This window comes from Magnusiomyces paraingens, assembly GCF_902498895.1.
Source record: "Magnusiomyces paraingens strain CBS 517.90 genome assembly, contig: contig3, whole genome shotgun sequence".
NCBI classification, from domain to species: Eukaryota; Fungi; Ascomycota; class Dipodascomycetes; order Dipodascales; family Dipodascaceae; genus Magnusiomyces; species Magnusiomyces paraingens.
In genome coordinates, this window is record NW_022474069.1 from 488,305 (window position 1) to 504,039 (window position 15,735).

At 26.2% G+C, this 15,735-nt stretch overlaps 3 protein-coding genes across 3 annotated transcripts; 1 reads left to right on the forward strand and 2 right to left on the reverse strand.

Annotated features, from left to right (window-relative positions):
* Positions 1 to 3,940: 3,940 nt before the first annotated feature.
* SAPINGB_P003464 (uncharacterized protein) lies at positions 3,941 to 4,243 on the forward strand (the record flags this gene model as incomplete). The annotated part of the gene is made up of 1 exon (XM_031998182.1): positions 3,941 to 4,243. One exon carries the CDS (start codon positions 3,941 to 3,943, stop codon positions 4,241 to 4,243), a length of 303 nt encoding a protein of 100 aa, XP_031854073.1.
* Positions 4,244 to 8,051: 3,808 nt separating this feature from the next.
* On the reverse strand, positions 8,052 to 8,569 carry SAPINGB_P003465 (uncharacterized protein; the record flags this gene model as incomplete). The annotated part of the gene is made up of 2 exons (XM_031998183.1): positions 8,052 to 8,083; positions 8,392 to 8,569. The coding sequence occupies 2 exons, from the start codon at positions 8,567 to 8,569 to the stop codon at positions 8,052 to 8,054; spliced, it is 210 nt and encodes a 69-aa protein (XP_031854074.1).
* Positions 8,570 to 13,548: 4,979 nt separating this feature from the next.
* On the reverse strand, positions 13,549 to 14,427 carry SAPINGB_P003466 (uncharacterized protein; the record flags this gene model as incomplete). Its single annotated transcript, XM_031998184.1, has 1 exon — positions 13,549 to 14,427. One exon carries the CDS (start codon positions 14,425 to 14,427, stop codon positions 13,549 to 13,551), a length of 879 nt encoding a protein of 292 aa, XP_031854075.1.
* Positions 14,428 to 15,735: the final 1,308 nt, after the last annotated feature.

Sequence of the window (15,735 nt, forward strand, 5' to 3'; positions counted from 1 at the left end):
TCTCTAGAACAGTCACATATTGCTAAGAAAGTTTCAATTCCAGAAGAACTAGTGGTATACTCTACTAAAAAAACTGGTGAACAAAAAATTAATGAAATTTTTGCACTGCGTTATTTAGATGAGCCAAGTCCTGGTGAGTTAAATCAAAAAGTTAATCTAGCTTTCGGGTTTCGTTTGTACAAGAAAAACTATAAAGACATCAAATTTCAAACTCCGTTAAATAACCTGTTGAATGCAATAATGTATTATGAAAATAATGAAAATGATGGCAAACCCATTGAGGCACAAATTATAGCCCAACGAGGAACTTTAGTAAATTTATGCATGATACCTTATAACAATGCCAAATATTGGGATCTCTCGTTAAAAATTCAGTACTTTGATGGTCAGGTTTTCATTGAAGTTGATGAAAAAAGAAATGAAATTCTTAAAAATGAATATTTTGAAAAGATTGAAAAGATTAATCAGGACAAATTGAAAAAAAAACTTAAAAAAAAAGGTTTCAAGTTAAAAACAAATTGCAAAAAAAGGGGGGGAAGGGCGAAAAGAAATCTAAATCTTTACTAATCCCCGAATATTTAGGTATTAATTTTGAAAATATGGTAACTAATGATGGCATTCCCTCAAAAGGTACATTTATTAAAAAAGCAAAACAAAGCCAGATTCCTAATTATGAGATGACCAAGTTTTACACGGTAACCAAAAGAAGCTTTGGGGATGTCGATGTTGTTATGAGTGCAGAAATTGATTGCATAGACCATAAAATATTAACCACCAATGGTCAAGATCCAAATCCTATAAAAAAGTATGTGGAAATCAAGCTGGTAATAGACCCAGATATTCATTACAATAATGGTATCCATTTCTATAATAGGATGTCAAAAATATGGGCACAGAGTTTTATTTTGGGTATTGAAGATATTATCTTTGGTTTTCGAGATTATTCAAATAACTTGGTTAAAGTTGATCGCAAACAAACCGAGCATTTATGGAATCCTGATTACTTGAAGTTAAATAATTTAGAATTGGAACAATGGAATCCTAATGAATTGAATGGGTTTTTTCAACATATTTTACAATGGATCTATAATGTGGTTACAGAAGACGAAAAAACTTGTGAACCCCCCAACGACATGTTGGTTATTTGGAAACTCGATCATCAATTAGAGGACAACAAAGTTGTATTGAAAAAAACTTATGAGAAAAAAGGTATTGTTTCACCCCAGTTTGTTGATTGGAGAAATTCAATTAAAAATAAGTAAACAGTTTTGGTATAATGATTTATCTAAAGTATGAAAGTTCTATAAGTGACATCAATTTAGGAAGAAAAGCAATTTCAACAATAGTTATTTTTAATATATATAATAAAACTAAATCATAATTGTAATTTATTTAACTATTTTTGGTCTTTTAAATAATATTGGAAAAAATTTAGTCTTAATCATCAATTGTTAACAATGTTTCTACAAACAATTTTTCCCCCTATTTTTAGAGCTGCTTTTATAGTTACTTTTATAGTTACTTTTTTCTTAATAATATTCTGGTAAATCTCCAAAATGGTATGAGATCTTGAAATCCCAAAAGATCAAGAAAATTCTTTTAAGATAGAAAAAATACTGCAAAAATATTTTTAAAGAATGAAAGTTTCCATGAGTGCTGAGATTGATGTAATCAAGCTGGTATCAAGGGATATAAAAAGAGACAAAAAAAAAATTAATTGCGAGAGAGTGTGGATATTATGTGGAAATTAAAACCATGTTGGGACCTAAGCTTTTTTTATAATGAATATTGGTTTTACATCAAGCATATTTGGGTTTGGTTACAAAGCTCTATTTTTGGAATCAAGGATATTTTTTTTTTTGGGGGGGGTCCGGGATTATGAGGGGAATCTTGTTGAAGTAAAGGAGGTTGATCCCCAAAAGCTAAACAATTTTATATACATGGAATCAGGCAACATTTAGTGTTGGAAATGGAATCCATGTTATAAGATGGGGGTGTTTTTTTTAAAGGATCTTCTAGCTTGGATGTATTGAGAAGTAGCAAAAGATACAAATGATGAAGGAGAGGATCCCAAAGGATAAGTGGTTATGTGGAAGTTAACATTTAAGTTGATTGGTAATTGCGGTGTTTTGGGAAAAAACATATATAGAAGAAGGGTTTACTTTGCCAAAGTTCATTGAATACTCTCTAGAAAAAAAAAAAAAAAAAAAAAAGGGAAGTTTCTAAGTAAATGAAATAATTAATATCTTATTTGTATTTTTTTTTTAACCAAGAACCTTGGATATTGGGATTTTTTTTTTTTTGGGGATGAGGCTTGGCTTTAGGTTGACTCAACTACCCTGAGATCTTGGCTTTTTTTTTCTCATTGTATTTCATTGTATTTCATTGTATTTCATTGTATTTAATATGTTTATACCTTTGGTGATTAGAAAAAATAAGATTTAATATTAACTAATAAGCTAAATTTTATGGGAACCTCCCACAAGGTTAAAATAAAAAGGCAGAATTGATAATATTTTTTTTTTTTTTGCTATACCTTGAACTTTTTTAACATATTGTTTTCATGAAGCAGGTTTAATTGAAATGAGTGTATTGTGTTTATGTTTCTGCAAATGTAGTCAATGCTTTAGTGGTTATCCGTTGATCCGATCTTCGGATTGGTTTTTTAGCTTTTTTTTTTTTTTTTTTTTACTCAGATTGCTTCTTTTTTTTTTAAAAAGTGGTAATAGTTTTGTTCAATCTTTTGGTTCAAAAGTATATGAATAACTACCTAATTTTGATATACTTGATCAAGTAGATTTGGTTACGTATATGATGGTTGCAGTTATACGAAGACATTTTGTTAAATTATGTAAACGATAATGGGACAATTATTTGAAAATATTGAAATTTTTTTTTTTTCCCCCAAAGTTTTAATATAATTACTATTTTATTTTATAATAAAAAAAAAAAGTAACTACTTTTGAAGATTTAAGGCCTCGGAATTAAAAAAAAATTAAAAATTAAAAATTAAAAATTAAAATATGAAATATAACAAAGTATATATAAATGAGAAGTGATAGAATAATGAAATTGTTTTTACATGAGAGGCTATGCATTTCCTAATTTGGACATTTAATTTGCTCACATTGATTTTACAAAGCAATAATAATAATAATAATAATAATACGCCATATTTTCTCCAAATGTTATCAATATGTAAAAAATCAATAAAAATTTAAGGAAGCCGCGGAGGTTAAATCTAAAGTTTGTAATTAAGAAATTGTTAAATTTTGTGAAAAAAAAAAAAAAAAAAAAAAAACCGTTATTGAAAAAAGGGGTGAGGAGATCTTTTGTACGTTTATTTGACATACTTTTTTTTTTTTCAATTATACGTAGACTTCTGGTCCCCTTTTGAAAAAAGAAAAAAAAAAATTTTTTTCATTATATCAAAATTAGATATAATGGAATTTATAATTGAAAGTTGATTTGTTTAGTGAATTGAAGAAAGGATTAAATGTAAAAAGTAAAAAGTAAAAGATATATGTACAATTGCAAAGGGGAAAGGGAACCCATCTTGGCTTGATAAATGTAAAAAAAAAAAAAAAAAAAAAAATTTCAATCAGATAAAGCCAAGAATTGGAATTTAATTATTTTATTTATTATTATTTATTATAAATTAATAATTGTATAAATGAATTGAATTGATTGAAAAAAAGGAAAAGTATAAATAGAGGCTGATTTCGCCTAGATTTTCACCTCTTTTTTTTTTTATACTTTTTTGTTTCTTCCTTTTTTTTTTATTCTTCAATATATATATATTCATTCGTTTTATATTCCAATTATATATTCACGACATTGAACCTGAAAACCCCGAAAAGTTTTCAAGTTATCTAGACATACACAACACAACACAACTTAACTTAACTTAACTTAACTTAACTTAATCCACCATATTACAATGAAGTTCCAACTTTTGACTGTCAGCATTTTTGCCGCCACTGTTTTTGCCCACAACGGCGAAGATCATAGCAGTTCCAACTCTACCTCCAGTGTTTCCAGTTCTCACTCTAATTCTACTGCTACCACTACTAAGACTGCTTCTTCTACTGCTTCTTCTACTGCTTCTGCTTCCAAGTCTGCCAGTGCCTCTGCTTCTTCATCCTCTACTTCTTCGGTTGCAACCGGTGCCGGTTCTACTGTTTTCATCAGCTCTTCTCTCTTTGGTGCTGCCATTGTTGCTGGTGCAGCTCTTGTTCTTTAAACAGCATGAGTTCCATTTATTTTTTAATTTTGTTTTTTTTCTTTTTTTGTTGATATTTTTTGAATGAATAGTACTGGCTATTATTCATGATAATTTATGACCGACAAAAAAAAAAATAAAATTAAATAAATAACAGTATATATTAAAGTTTTACAATATCAAAAAAGTTTGTGTGTTTCTAATATAATATTTATTAATAATGGGTTTAATTTAAACTTTTGTTCAATTGTAAAAAAAAAAAAAAAAAAAAATCCGAGTATAATATTTGAGAATTGAAATTTTTTTCAGTGTTTACTTAAATTTTACTACTCTTCAAGTTAGAACTAAGAATTGTTATGAATTTAAGAGGTGAATTTAGTAATTTTTTTAAGAAATATAAATTTTAATGTTGAAAATATTAATTTTATTATAAAAGTATATGTCAATTGCCAATATATTTTAAAATTTTACATCATTTTATTTATTAACCTTTTGTATGTGGTAACCTTTAAATTTTCAATAAAATTGACAATTTGGCCGAGTTGGTCTAAGGCGTCCGACTCAAGTGAAAGCTTCGCTTAACAGTGTTTTCGGATCTCGTAAGAGGCGTGGGTTCAAATCCCACAGTTGTCAAATTACTTTTTTTTTTCTTTTCTTTTTAATTATTTTATTTTTTACTAATTAGTAAAGATGTTAAGTTATTGATTAGTTAATTGATATTGTATATATATATATATATTGTTCAATGTCTTGTACAATGTTGAAATGATTTATTTGAATATAATCATGTTTTAAAAGTATTTTTGGAATTTAAAGATATTTTTAAATTTTTTATTTTTTTTTTTATTTTTATTTTTTTTCCGAGACATTATAATGTAATTATGAATCATGAGAGACAGGGGTACATTGACCACACTAAATTTTATTTTATTTTATTTAATTTAATTTTTTTTTTTTTTTTCAAAAGAGCACCCTAGTTACAAATTTCTTTAAGAGGTTTAAATAGCCCAAGTATACTTGTGAATTTAATTTTTATTTTTATTTATTTATTTTTATTTTTTCATTCTTTTGCAACAAGTTTGTAGCTGACACTTTAAAAGAAAATATTATTTTATATATATAAAGTCTAAAAGTTTCATTAATAATATTAATTGAAGAATAAAAATAAATAAATAAACTTTATATATTAATATATAATAATAATAATATTTTTTTTTCTTTTTATTTGTTTACTTTTAAAAAAAATAAACATTAACGGAAGGGCCCCTTATTATTAAAATCTAAAAACCAAAAAAAAAAAAAATTTCAATGAATGCAATATATAAATAAATAAATAAATAAATGGCTTGCTCTAAGCTTTTCTTACATTGCTCGGTTATGAGCCTAGTGAAAAAAAGAACAAAAAAAAAAACAGCCGGTACCAATATTTGGGTTTGTTTTCAATTGATTAGAAGTTTAAAGTAAAAAAAAAAAAATAAAAAATAAAAACCGTTATATATTATATATATATAGAATGAAAGGATAGATAGTATGAATAGTAAAGTTTACAAGTTTTTTTTAACGTTAAAAGTAAGTTATTAATAATAATAATAATAATGATGATGATGATGATGATGATGATGATGATGATGATGATTTTTGGAAGATATTGATTGGAATTTAAGACTCAGGGGGGAGAAGGTTTAGGTGGGGATTGAGGATGTTTGATTTTGGAATTAACCAACATGTTGTGTACATCAATATTAAAGATATTTAGTTAGTTAGTTAGTTAGTTAGTTAGGTAGGTAGTTTACTTAAATTACCAGACAAGACAGAATATTTCAATTCTCCTTACATCTTTTCATCCTTTATTTTTATTTTTATTTTTATTTAGTATATATTCAAGGGATAACTTTATATTTATTATTAGACAATGAGCTCAGTTTTTATTTTTTATTTTTTATTTTTTTTATTTTTTTTTTTAGGAACAAGAAGGTGAACATTATATAAATCTAGCATGAAGAAAGGACTTAATTGCTACGCGTTTTAGAGAGAGACAAAAGGGATAAGGAAGGATGAGTTGATGTTTGAAGATGTTGAGAGAAGGAGGAGGAGGAGGAGAAGGAGGATGGATGGATGGATGGATGGATATATGTAGAAAGGGGTGCTTGTAAGATAGGTTTGAATTTATTTATTTATTTTTCTTTTATATGCACATGGAGTTTAAAATAAACGGCAGGTTTTTACGAGATTTCTATATATAATAATGAATCATTCTATATACTATCTATACAAGTTTGAATGAATGAATGAATGAATGAATATATATTTATGATAATTTTAATAGTAAGTAAGCTTCAATAGAGAGAGAGAGTGTTTTTTTTTTTTGTTTTTAAAAAAACAAGTATAAAATAAAATAAAATAAAATAGCGTGTTTTTTTAAAACTTATGACTTAGGTATTATTTTACTTTTTTTTTTGGAGGGGGGTGTTTATAATAATTTATAAATTATTACTAATTAGTACTTATTCTTTCCAAAATTTATTTATTTATTTATTTATTTATTTATTTATTTAATTATTTTGCCGCCGGGCATTATTAAAAAAAGTATTTTTTTCTTCAATTCGTAACTTAATTTTTTTTTGGTAGACTATTTTTTTGTTTGTTTGTTTGTTTGTTTGTTTATTTGTTTGTTTATTAGTTAGTTTATATATAAACAAAAGAAGAATGATAATAAACTTTGAATTTTTATTTTTATTTTTATTTTATTTTATTTATTAATTTATTTATAAAATTAATTAAGTAACTATTACTTTGACTAGAATAATTTTATAATTTTTAATATTTTATTATATTTTGTTAAAAAAGTCCTTTTTTTTTTTTCTTTTTGATGCCATTTGTAAAAAAAAACGTGAAAGTATTTTTGTTTCTTTTTTTTTTTTTTTTTTATTTTTTATTTTTTTTTTTCGTGGGCAGATCTCCGTATTATGTAATCTAATTCAGTCACAAATTAATGGTATGTAGTGTGCGTGAGTTTTTTTTTTTTTTATTTAATTTTTTAAATAAAATTGTCACAAGAAAAATAAAAAAAAAAAAATAAAAAAAAATAAAAAAAAAATAAAGGAAAAATCAAAAAGTGATATCCCGGGTACCACAACGCGCGTTTTTTTTTTATTTTTTTTATTTTTTATCTTAATTTTTTTTTCATGAAAAGATCAATATGGAGTGATTGTTTTTTTTTTTTTTTTTTTTTTTATAATCTCATAAACAAACCAAGTTGCTTTGAGATTATTAATTTTTTTTTTTCATAATATTATGATGATGATATTTTATTATTATTTTATAAATTTATATATATATTAAACGTTTATTTATTTATTAATTTCGAGCTTTTAAAATCGCGACTTTAAAAGGTTTTTTTTTATATTTATATTTATATGGCCATTTCCATTTTAACCCCTAAAAAAAAAAAAAAAAAACTAACTAACTAACAAAGAGTTTAAAATGTTTACAGTTGGGTGGCAACGCCAGCCATTTTAAAAATCAAATCTTGGCGCAATCGGGACTTTTTATTTCATTTTATTTTAAATTTTTTTTTTATGGCACAAGGCTGAGTTAAGTGATTTTTTTTTTAATTTTTTTTTTTTTATATACAAATAAAATCAAAGTCTTTATAATCACAACAAAGACTTTTCTTACGGCTTTTAAAAAAAATAAAATAAAAAAAGCCAAGACTTCAAGACATCTTGAATTTTAAAATACTCTTTTCTTATCAAAAAAAAAAAAAAACCAACGGCACGTTTTTTTTTTTTCGTTTACACAAAATCATTAAAATATAAAATAAAAAAAATCAATTAAACATTAAAGATTTCATATAAAAATCTATTAAATTAAAAAAAATTCAAAAAAAAACACAGCATTATTTATCTATTTCCCTTTATTTTTTTTTAAAAAAAAAATCAAAAAATGAATTCGTAACAGAGATGGATGTTATTATATTAAATTGTAAAGATGTAAGGTAAGAATTGGGGTGGTCATTAGTCGTAATAAAAAAATTAGAGTCCGATTAAAAAGGATTCAAAAAATAAAAAGAAGAGGATAGGTGAAGAAGATGAGTATAAGTGATAATATGATGGTGAACTTAAATCATCCAAAACTAGGTGAAGACATTTAAAGGAAAAGAGCAACACCGCCAACAAGAGCAGCACCGAGGAGACCACCGTTGGTAAGAATGGCGGCACCGTTGGTGGTGGCAGGAGCGGAAGCAGTGGCAGTGGCAGTGGTGTTGCCAGTAGAGTTGGTAGTCTTGTTAGAAGCCATAACGACAGAAGAGGCGAGGGCAAGAGCAATAACGGCGGAAGTCTGCATTGTGAATTATTTGTGTGTGTGTATTTTGTGATTTAAATAAATAGTTGTTTAAACTTGTTATGTTAACGTTTTAATAAATGTTAGCGAATGACTTTGATGAACAAATTTGTTAAAGAAAGAAAGAAAGAAAAGAAAAAAAAAAAAAAGAAGAGAATAAAAAAAAAAGGGGACAAGAAGGGGTTTTTATATTCAAAAAAAAACAAAAATAAAATAAAATAAAATAAAAAAAAATAAAAATAAATAAAAAAAATTTTTTTTTCTTTTGTATTGCCACACACACTTAGAAGAATAAAAAAGAAAAAAAAAGAAATTCTTTTTTTTTTGTTTCCAGATATGTCCCGTGTATGCGTAGATAAGGATTAGTTTTTTTTTTTTTTTTTTTTTTTTTTTTTTTGTAAAGGCAGCAGCATTAGCAGCAAATTACTGTAGCTTAAAAAAAAAAAAAAAACAGTCATAAACACACACAAACAAATACAAACTAATTCGCTTCTCTACTAAATACTATTAAATACTATTAAATACTATTAAATACTAATTATTAATTTAAATACTACTACTACTAAAATACTAATTATTAATTAAATACCAATTGTTTCCCTAAAATTTTGGAGATATTCACGCATATCAACATCCTTTTTCCCACTTTTCCCAAAAAAAAAATATAAAATAAAATTTTTTTTTTCTTTCTTTCTTTCTGGTCTTACGGTAATAGAAGATTTATATTATTATTATTATATAAAATTTATGAAATTTATAAAATTTATAAAATTTACATGTGCAGTTTAGAAATATCTTTAATTAAAAAAAAAAAAAAAAAAAATTTTAGGCTTTAAAGTCTTCTCTTCCCTTCTTCTTCCCCCTCCAATAAAAAAGTCTCTTGTTTCTTGTTGGGACTTAAAAATATCTACGCGTGCCATAAAATGTATTTGAGGACTTTTCAATTTTCAAATTTCAAATTTTTTTTTCTTATATTATTATTTTAAAAATTTATAAAAATTATATAAAAATTATATAAAAGTTATAAAAATCCTATGAAAAAAAAAAATAAAAAAAAAAATAAAAACGAGGCTTCTTTTTAAGCCCATGGCTTAGATGAAACAGAATTTTTATTTCTACTACTACTACTACTACTACTACTACTACTAAAAATAGAATTAAAAAAGTAATTGTATTTGGATTAGCAGCTGCTTACTTCCTATTTGGGAAAACTAAAAATGGTTGCCATCTTGGCTAACTTCTCCCTCTTCTTCCTCAATTCTCTCGCGAACTTCCTCCGGAGAATTAGACCTTTTCCTAAAACAGCTATAAAAAAATAAAAAATAAAAAATAAAAAATAAAAAATAAAAAATAAAAAATAAAAAATAAAAAATAAAAAATAAAAAATAAAAAAATAAAAAATTTTTTTTTTTTTTGCTTTGCTTTAAGGTATACCAGGGTAAGGGTTACTTAACCAATCATCTTGAAGGCGTTATTATTAATATTCAACCTAATATAAGCATCTAGCTTAGTAGCTACTTTAAGCTATTTTGTTATTTATTTTCATATTTTCATATTTTCATATATGAAATAGAAATAGAAATATATAAAACTTCTATTTAAATTGAATTTAAAAAAAAAAAAAAATTAAAAAAATTTCCTAAAGCTGATTAACATAAATATCATCCATCATCAATTTCTCTCTCTAGTAGTATTTGAAAATGACTATATCATTCTGTATGGGAAGAACAATAAACCTTTTTACTCATCTTAAATCATCTTAAATACATTCAAAAAAAAAAAAAATAAAAATAAAGGACTTTTTAATGTTATGCTTTAAAAGAATGATATTTGATAAGTCATGATTTGATTCTTAACAATCTGCTTTTCAATTAATCTTGAATTTTAATTTAATTTATTATTTTGATACAATTATAAGAATGGTATCGAACAAATGTTATTACCAAAAAATAAATAAATCAATCTTTTTAGAAAATGCATATCATTTTCATTCTCTTTTTCATCTTTCTCCCCACATTCTTGTATACCAATATATTTACTTTTACTATATATATGGGTTTCAATTTATTATTATTATTATTATTATTATTATTATTATTATTATTATTATTATTATTATTATTATTATTATTATTATTATTATTATTATTATTATTATTATTATTATTATTATTATTATTATTATTATTATTATTATTATTATTATTATTATTATTATTATTATTATTTTATTTATCTATCTCTACATATCTCTTTAGTGCGATTGTTTGTTTTTGATGGTTTAAAAAAAAAAAAACAACTATTCTCATCAAAAAAAAAAAAAAAATAAAAAAAATTATTGGATTCTCAGGCAACCAAAAAAAAAAAAAAAAAAAAAAAAAAACATCAAATTATTATATGCCTTTAAAGTAATGTGAGCGAATTATTAGTGGAAGGATACCAGCGGGATATTGAAAATACCCAAAAAATAAAAAAAAAAAAAAAAAAATTAAGAAAAGAAAATAAAGAAAATAAAGAAAATAAAGAAAATAAAGAAAATAAAGAAAATAAATAAATAAAATCAATAAAATAAAAGAGAGAAGAGGGTTCGGAGGGTTTTTTTTTTAATTTTACAGTTGGGTGCATTGATTAAACGACTTGATTTATATTTACACAAAGAGTTTCATAACAATTTTTAAATATTAAAAATAGAAATAGAAATAAAAATAAAAATAAGAAATAAAAAAAATATTCGTTTCAATTATATCCCTATATATATTTTCTTACAAATCTTATATAAATTTATCCAAAAAAAAAAATAAAAAAATTAAAAAAATTCTCACGTAGACATATTTCTAAATGAGCCTCGGGGGCTTTTTTTATTTTTTTTTTTTTATTTTTATTTTTATTTTTTTTTACAATTTTGATTTTTATTTTTATATTTTTGCCCATTACAATGGGGCCAATAGCTTCATTAAACATTAACATCCCAAAGACCTAAAATACTTAAGGACCCAAAGACCCAAAGACCCAAAGACCCAAAGACCCAAAGACCCAAAGACCCAAAGACCCAAAGACCTAAATTACCCAAAGACCCAAAGACCCAAAGACCCAAAGACCCAAAGACCTAAATTACCCAAAGACCCAAAATTCCCAGATATTTAAATGTACTAAGCTAAATACGTTAAGGTACTATTACCAAAAGTCTTTTCTTTATCAGCCGGCGGACTGCACTGTTTAACAGATTTTCTTTTCACAAACGAGACGATTAAAAATTTTATTTTTTATTTATTTTTTATTTGGGTCATGCTCTATCATTGTGTAATTATAATTATAATTATAATAATAATAGTAATTACTATTATAATAATAATAATAATATCTTCTTCTATTTCTTTCAAATCCTTCTTTTTCATTTTATTCTTTCTTTCTTTAAGGAAAAAAAAAATTTTTAAAAAATCTTATTCATTTAATAATATTCTCTAGAATTAATATATATATAGATATATATACCATCATATATACTATACTATTTAAAAGATTTCTTAATTGCCGCTTCATATATATTCTTGTTTACTTGCTTGCTTACTTTTAAACCTCAGGCGGTAAATCTGCCTCGTATTCTTGAATTTAAGATCTTTTGGTCTTGGTGATTAAATAAAAAAAAATAAGAAAATAAGAAAATAAAAAAATAAAAAAATAAAAATCGGCTACTTCAATGATAAGGGGATAAAATAAATGTCAAATCTCAATATATCAACAAAACTTCCAAAGGACTTCATTTTTTATTTTATTATTATTTTATTATTATTTTAGTTAGTTTATTATTGATCTTATTCCTATCTATTAAACTTAATTAACCCACCCCTTCCAAAGTCTTTATACCTTTATAGTTAATTTATAACTTTGTCTTTATTCAAAAAAAAAAAAAAAAAATCAATAACACAATGTTCATCATCTCGCTTTGTTTAAACCATTTTTTTTGATTATTATTCCCTTTAATAACCGTGATCAATGCATCTTGAAAGCCTCAAACTATTCAAACTATTCAAAAAAAAAAAAGAAAAAAAAAAAAAACTCATCTAGCTATTATCACCAGTTGGTTTATTGGCTTCTGAGTCACTCACTACACTTACTTACTCACTTAATTACTAACGTTTATGTCAGGGTCGCATAAGTGGGCCAGACTCACATGTACCCATATGTCTACGTATATATCAGAACAAAACGGACTATCTTTTCCTTATCTTTTCTTTTTTTTTTTCTTTTAGCGATGAGATAATTATATATATATATATATATATATAATTGTGTTACACCGCGGCAATAACCGCAACTTCTTTCTTTTCAAACAATCAATAAAATGTCAATTTAATATTTGACATGTTAGAAAAATATAAAAATATAAAAATCAAAAAAAAAAAAAAAACATCCCTTTTAAAATTTATAAATAAAACTTGAACATAAATATATATATATATATTTTTTTGTTTAATTTCTACTTCGTTTTTTTCTTTCTTTCTCTTCGCGTTTGTTTCAACCTTTGTTGCTCAAGACACTTACTCTCCTGTCTAAACCTTCTTTCAAATTCTAAAAAAAAAAAATAAAATAAATAAAATAAAAAAATAAATAAATAAATAAATAAATAAATAAACAAAAAAAAATTCAATCAATTCCCTCAACACAAATACCACCACAAATTCCATTTCAAGATATATACCCAAAAGTTTATACCATGCCTACTTTAAAAAAACAAAAGAAAAAAAAACATCAATTCATGTATACGTAGAGTTACTCCTTCTTTTCTTTTTAATGTTCAAAATTTAGAAATAAAGTTTAAGTGTATATATTAAAATTATCAATTAGAAAGTGTTGAAAAAAATAACCGTCCGTGACTTGCAAAAAAAAAGAATATTGCTCTTCTGAATCACGTTTTATATATATATATATATTTTTTTATTAAAATTAAAAAAAATAAAAATATACTTTTACCCTCCAAATGTTTAAAGAAATAGCGCAGCTCCAACAGCAGCCCCAATGATACCTCCATTAAACACGTAGTTGATTGGTGCGCCAGCTGATGTGGATGCAGCACTGGTAGCTTGGCTTCTTAAGCTGCTGGCCACACTTGATGCTCCAGAAGCAACACTGCTAGCTCCAGAGGCAATTCTTGAAGTAACCGAAGCACCAGTCCCAGATCCAGAAGATCCAGAAGATCCAGAAGATCCAGAAGCACTTGTTGCAGTCTCAGAAGCAGACCCAGAGCCACTCGTGATGCTTGATGATTCAGAAGCACTTCCAGAAGCACTTCCAGAGGCTGAAGACCCTGACTCCGAGGCACTACCAGAGGCACTACCAGTCTCAGAAGCACTACCAGAAGCTGAGCCATTACTGCTAGAACCTCCAGCTCCAGCTCCGGCAGCTGCTCCATCAGAACCACCAGTGCTCGATGCTGAAGCTGATCCAGAGCCAGAAATGCTGCTTCCAGATTCACTTGCACTGGCACTACCACTGGTACCAACAGTCTCAGTTGATACGGCTGACCCACTCCCAGAAGCACTATCGCCACTGCTGGTGCCAACGGTTTCTGTAGAGACTGCTGATTCAGAACCAGAACTGGCACTGCTAACGCTGCTGGCACTACTGGCACTGCTGGCACTGCTGGCACTGCTATCAGATTCTCCGGAACCAGCAGTAACTGTCGATGTAGGAGATACAGTTGCATCGGAGCCAGACCCTGAAACAGTCACAGTTGAGGCCCCTGTGTTGGAAGCACCAACGGTTACTGTGGAAGCACCAGTCTCACCAGCTGTTGAGGTACTAGTTTCTTGGGCCAGAACGTGGGCGGCCAAGAGGGAAACGGTCAGAACTTTAAGTTGCATTATGCTCTTTTGTTTTTATTATTTGAGACAAAAATGTTTGTGGAGTAAATTAATGTTGGTCAATAAATGTAAAGAGAGGGAGGGAAAAAAAAAAGATTGATCGAATTGGTTTCTTTAAAACTTGCTGAAAATATCCTTATAAGATAAAGAAAAAAAAAAGAAGAAAAAGAATTGAATTCAAAAAATTGGGGAAATCTTCGAGATATTTATACTTTTCTAAAAGATACCAAAATGGCGAAATAGACGGAGGATCTTCGCAGTTAGCAATCCTAATTGACTCTCCAAGTAAACTTTGAATTATCTTCAATTGATTGAAATCTTAATATCTTGACAACAATTATTAATAATAAATATATATGTGAGAGAGTAAGTGAACTTTTTAATTTTTCATTCATTACGTCAAAAAGAAATAAATAGATCTGAGGGCTTTTTTTAGGTCTCTCCCCCTCTCTCTAAAAAAAAAAAAGAGCAAACAGTTTTGAACTGGTTTCTTTTTCTCCACCGAAAAAAAAATAAAAAAAAATAAAGAATTCCACCCCCACTCTTTATGGAGAAAGAGAAAAAAAAAGAAGAAGAATAAGAAAAAAAAAAAAAGTCAATGTGAAAATCTTACTGACCCCAAGTAGGAAATGGGGCTTTTCCTATAAACAGCTCTGAGTACCGCCCTTAAAATTCATCAGAAACCAAAAAGGAAGACAAAAGAAACTAAAAAAAAAAAAACTGGAAAGACTTTAGACTTTTCCTTCTTTTCTTATAATTGCTTAATTGTCTAAACCTAAGATTTCATCGTCTTGTTTTTTTACTCAATGTAAGTTGGTAAGATAAAGAATTTTTTTGATAAAATATAACTTCCAGAAATATCTTTGAAAAATTTCTTTCCCGGAAGAATAAAACAATGATAAAAGAAAAAACAATAAAGAGATACAGATTAACCTGCAAAAAAAAAAAAACAATTCAAAATTATTGGACTAGACATAGCCTAATATTTTTTTTTTCACTCTCTTCCTTCTATTGTTTTTACCTTCTTCTTTTTTTTTTAAACCCTTTATTTTTTTTTTTTTTTTTTTTGGGGCTCATAGAAATTCTCTTTTTGGCTTATCCGCAAACTTCATTTGCCCATTGCTCCCAAAGACTGATAGCAATAAAAAGCTTATTCCACTGAACTTTGAACCGTGCGATTTTTGGATGACAATTCATTAGAAATAAAAAAAACAAAACAAAAAATAGATTCCCCTCTCCTGTGCCTGATTTCTCCAACACCAATGGCTCTTTTTTTTTTGCTTGGCGAATGACGAAAAAGATATCCAA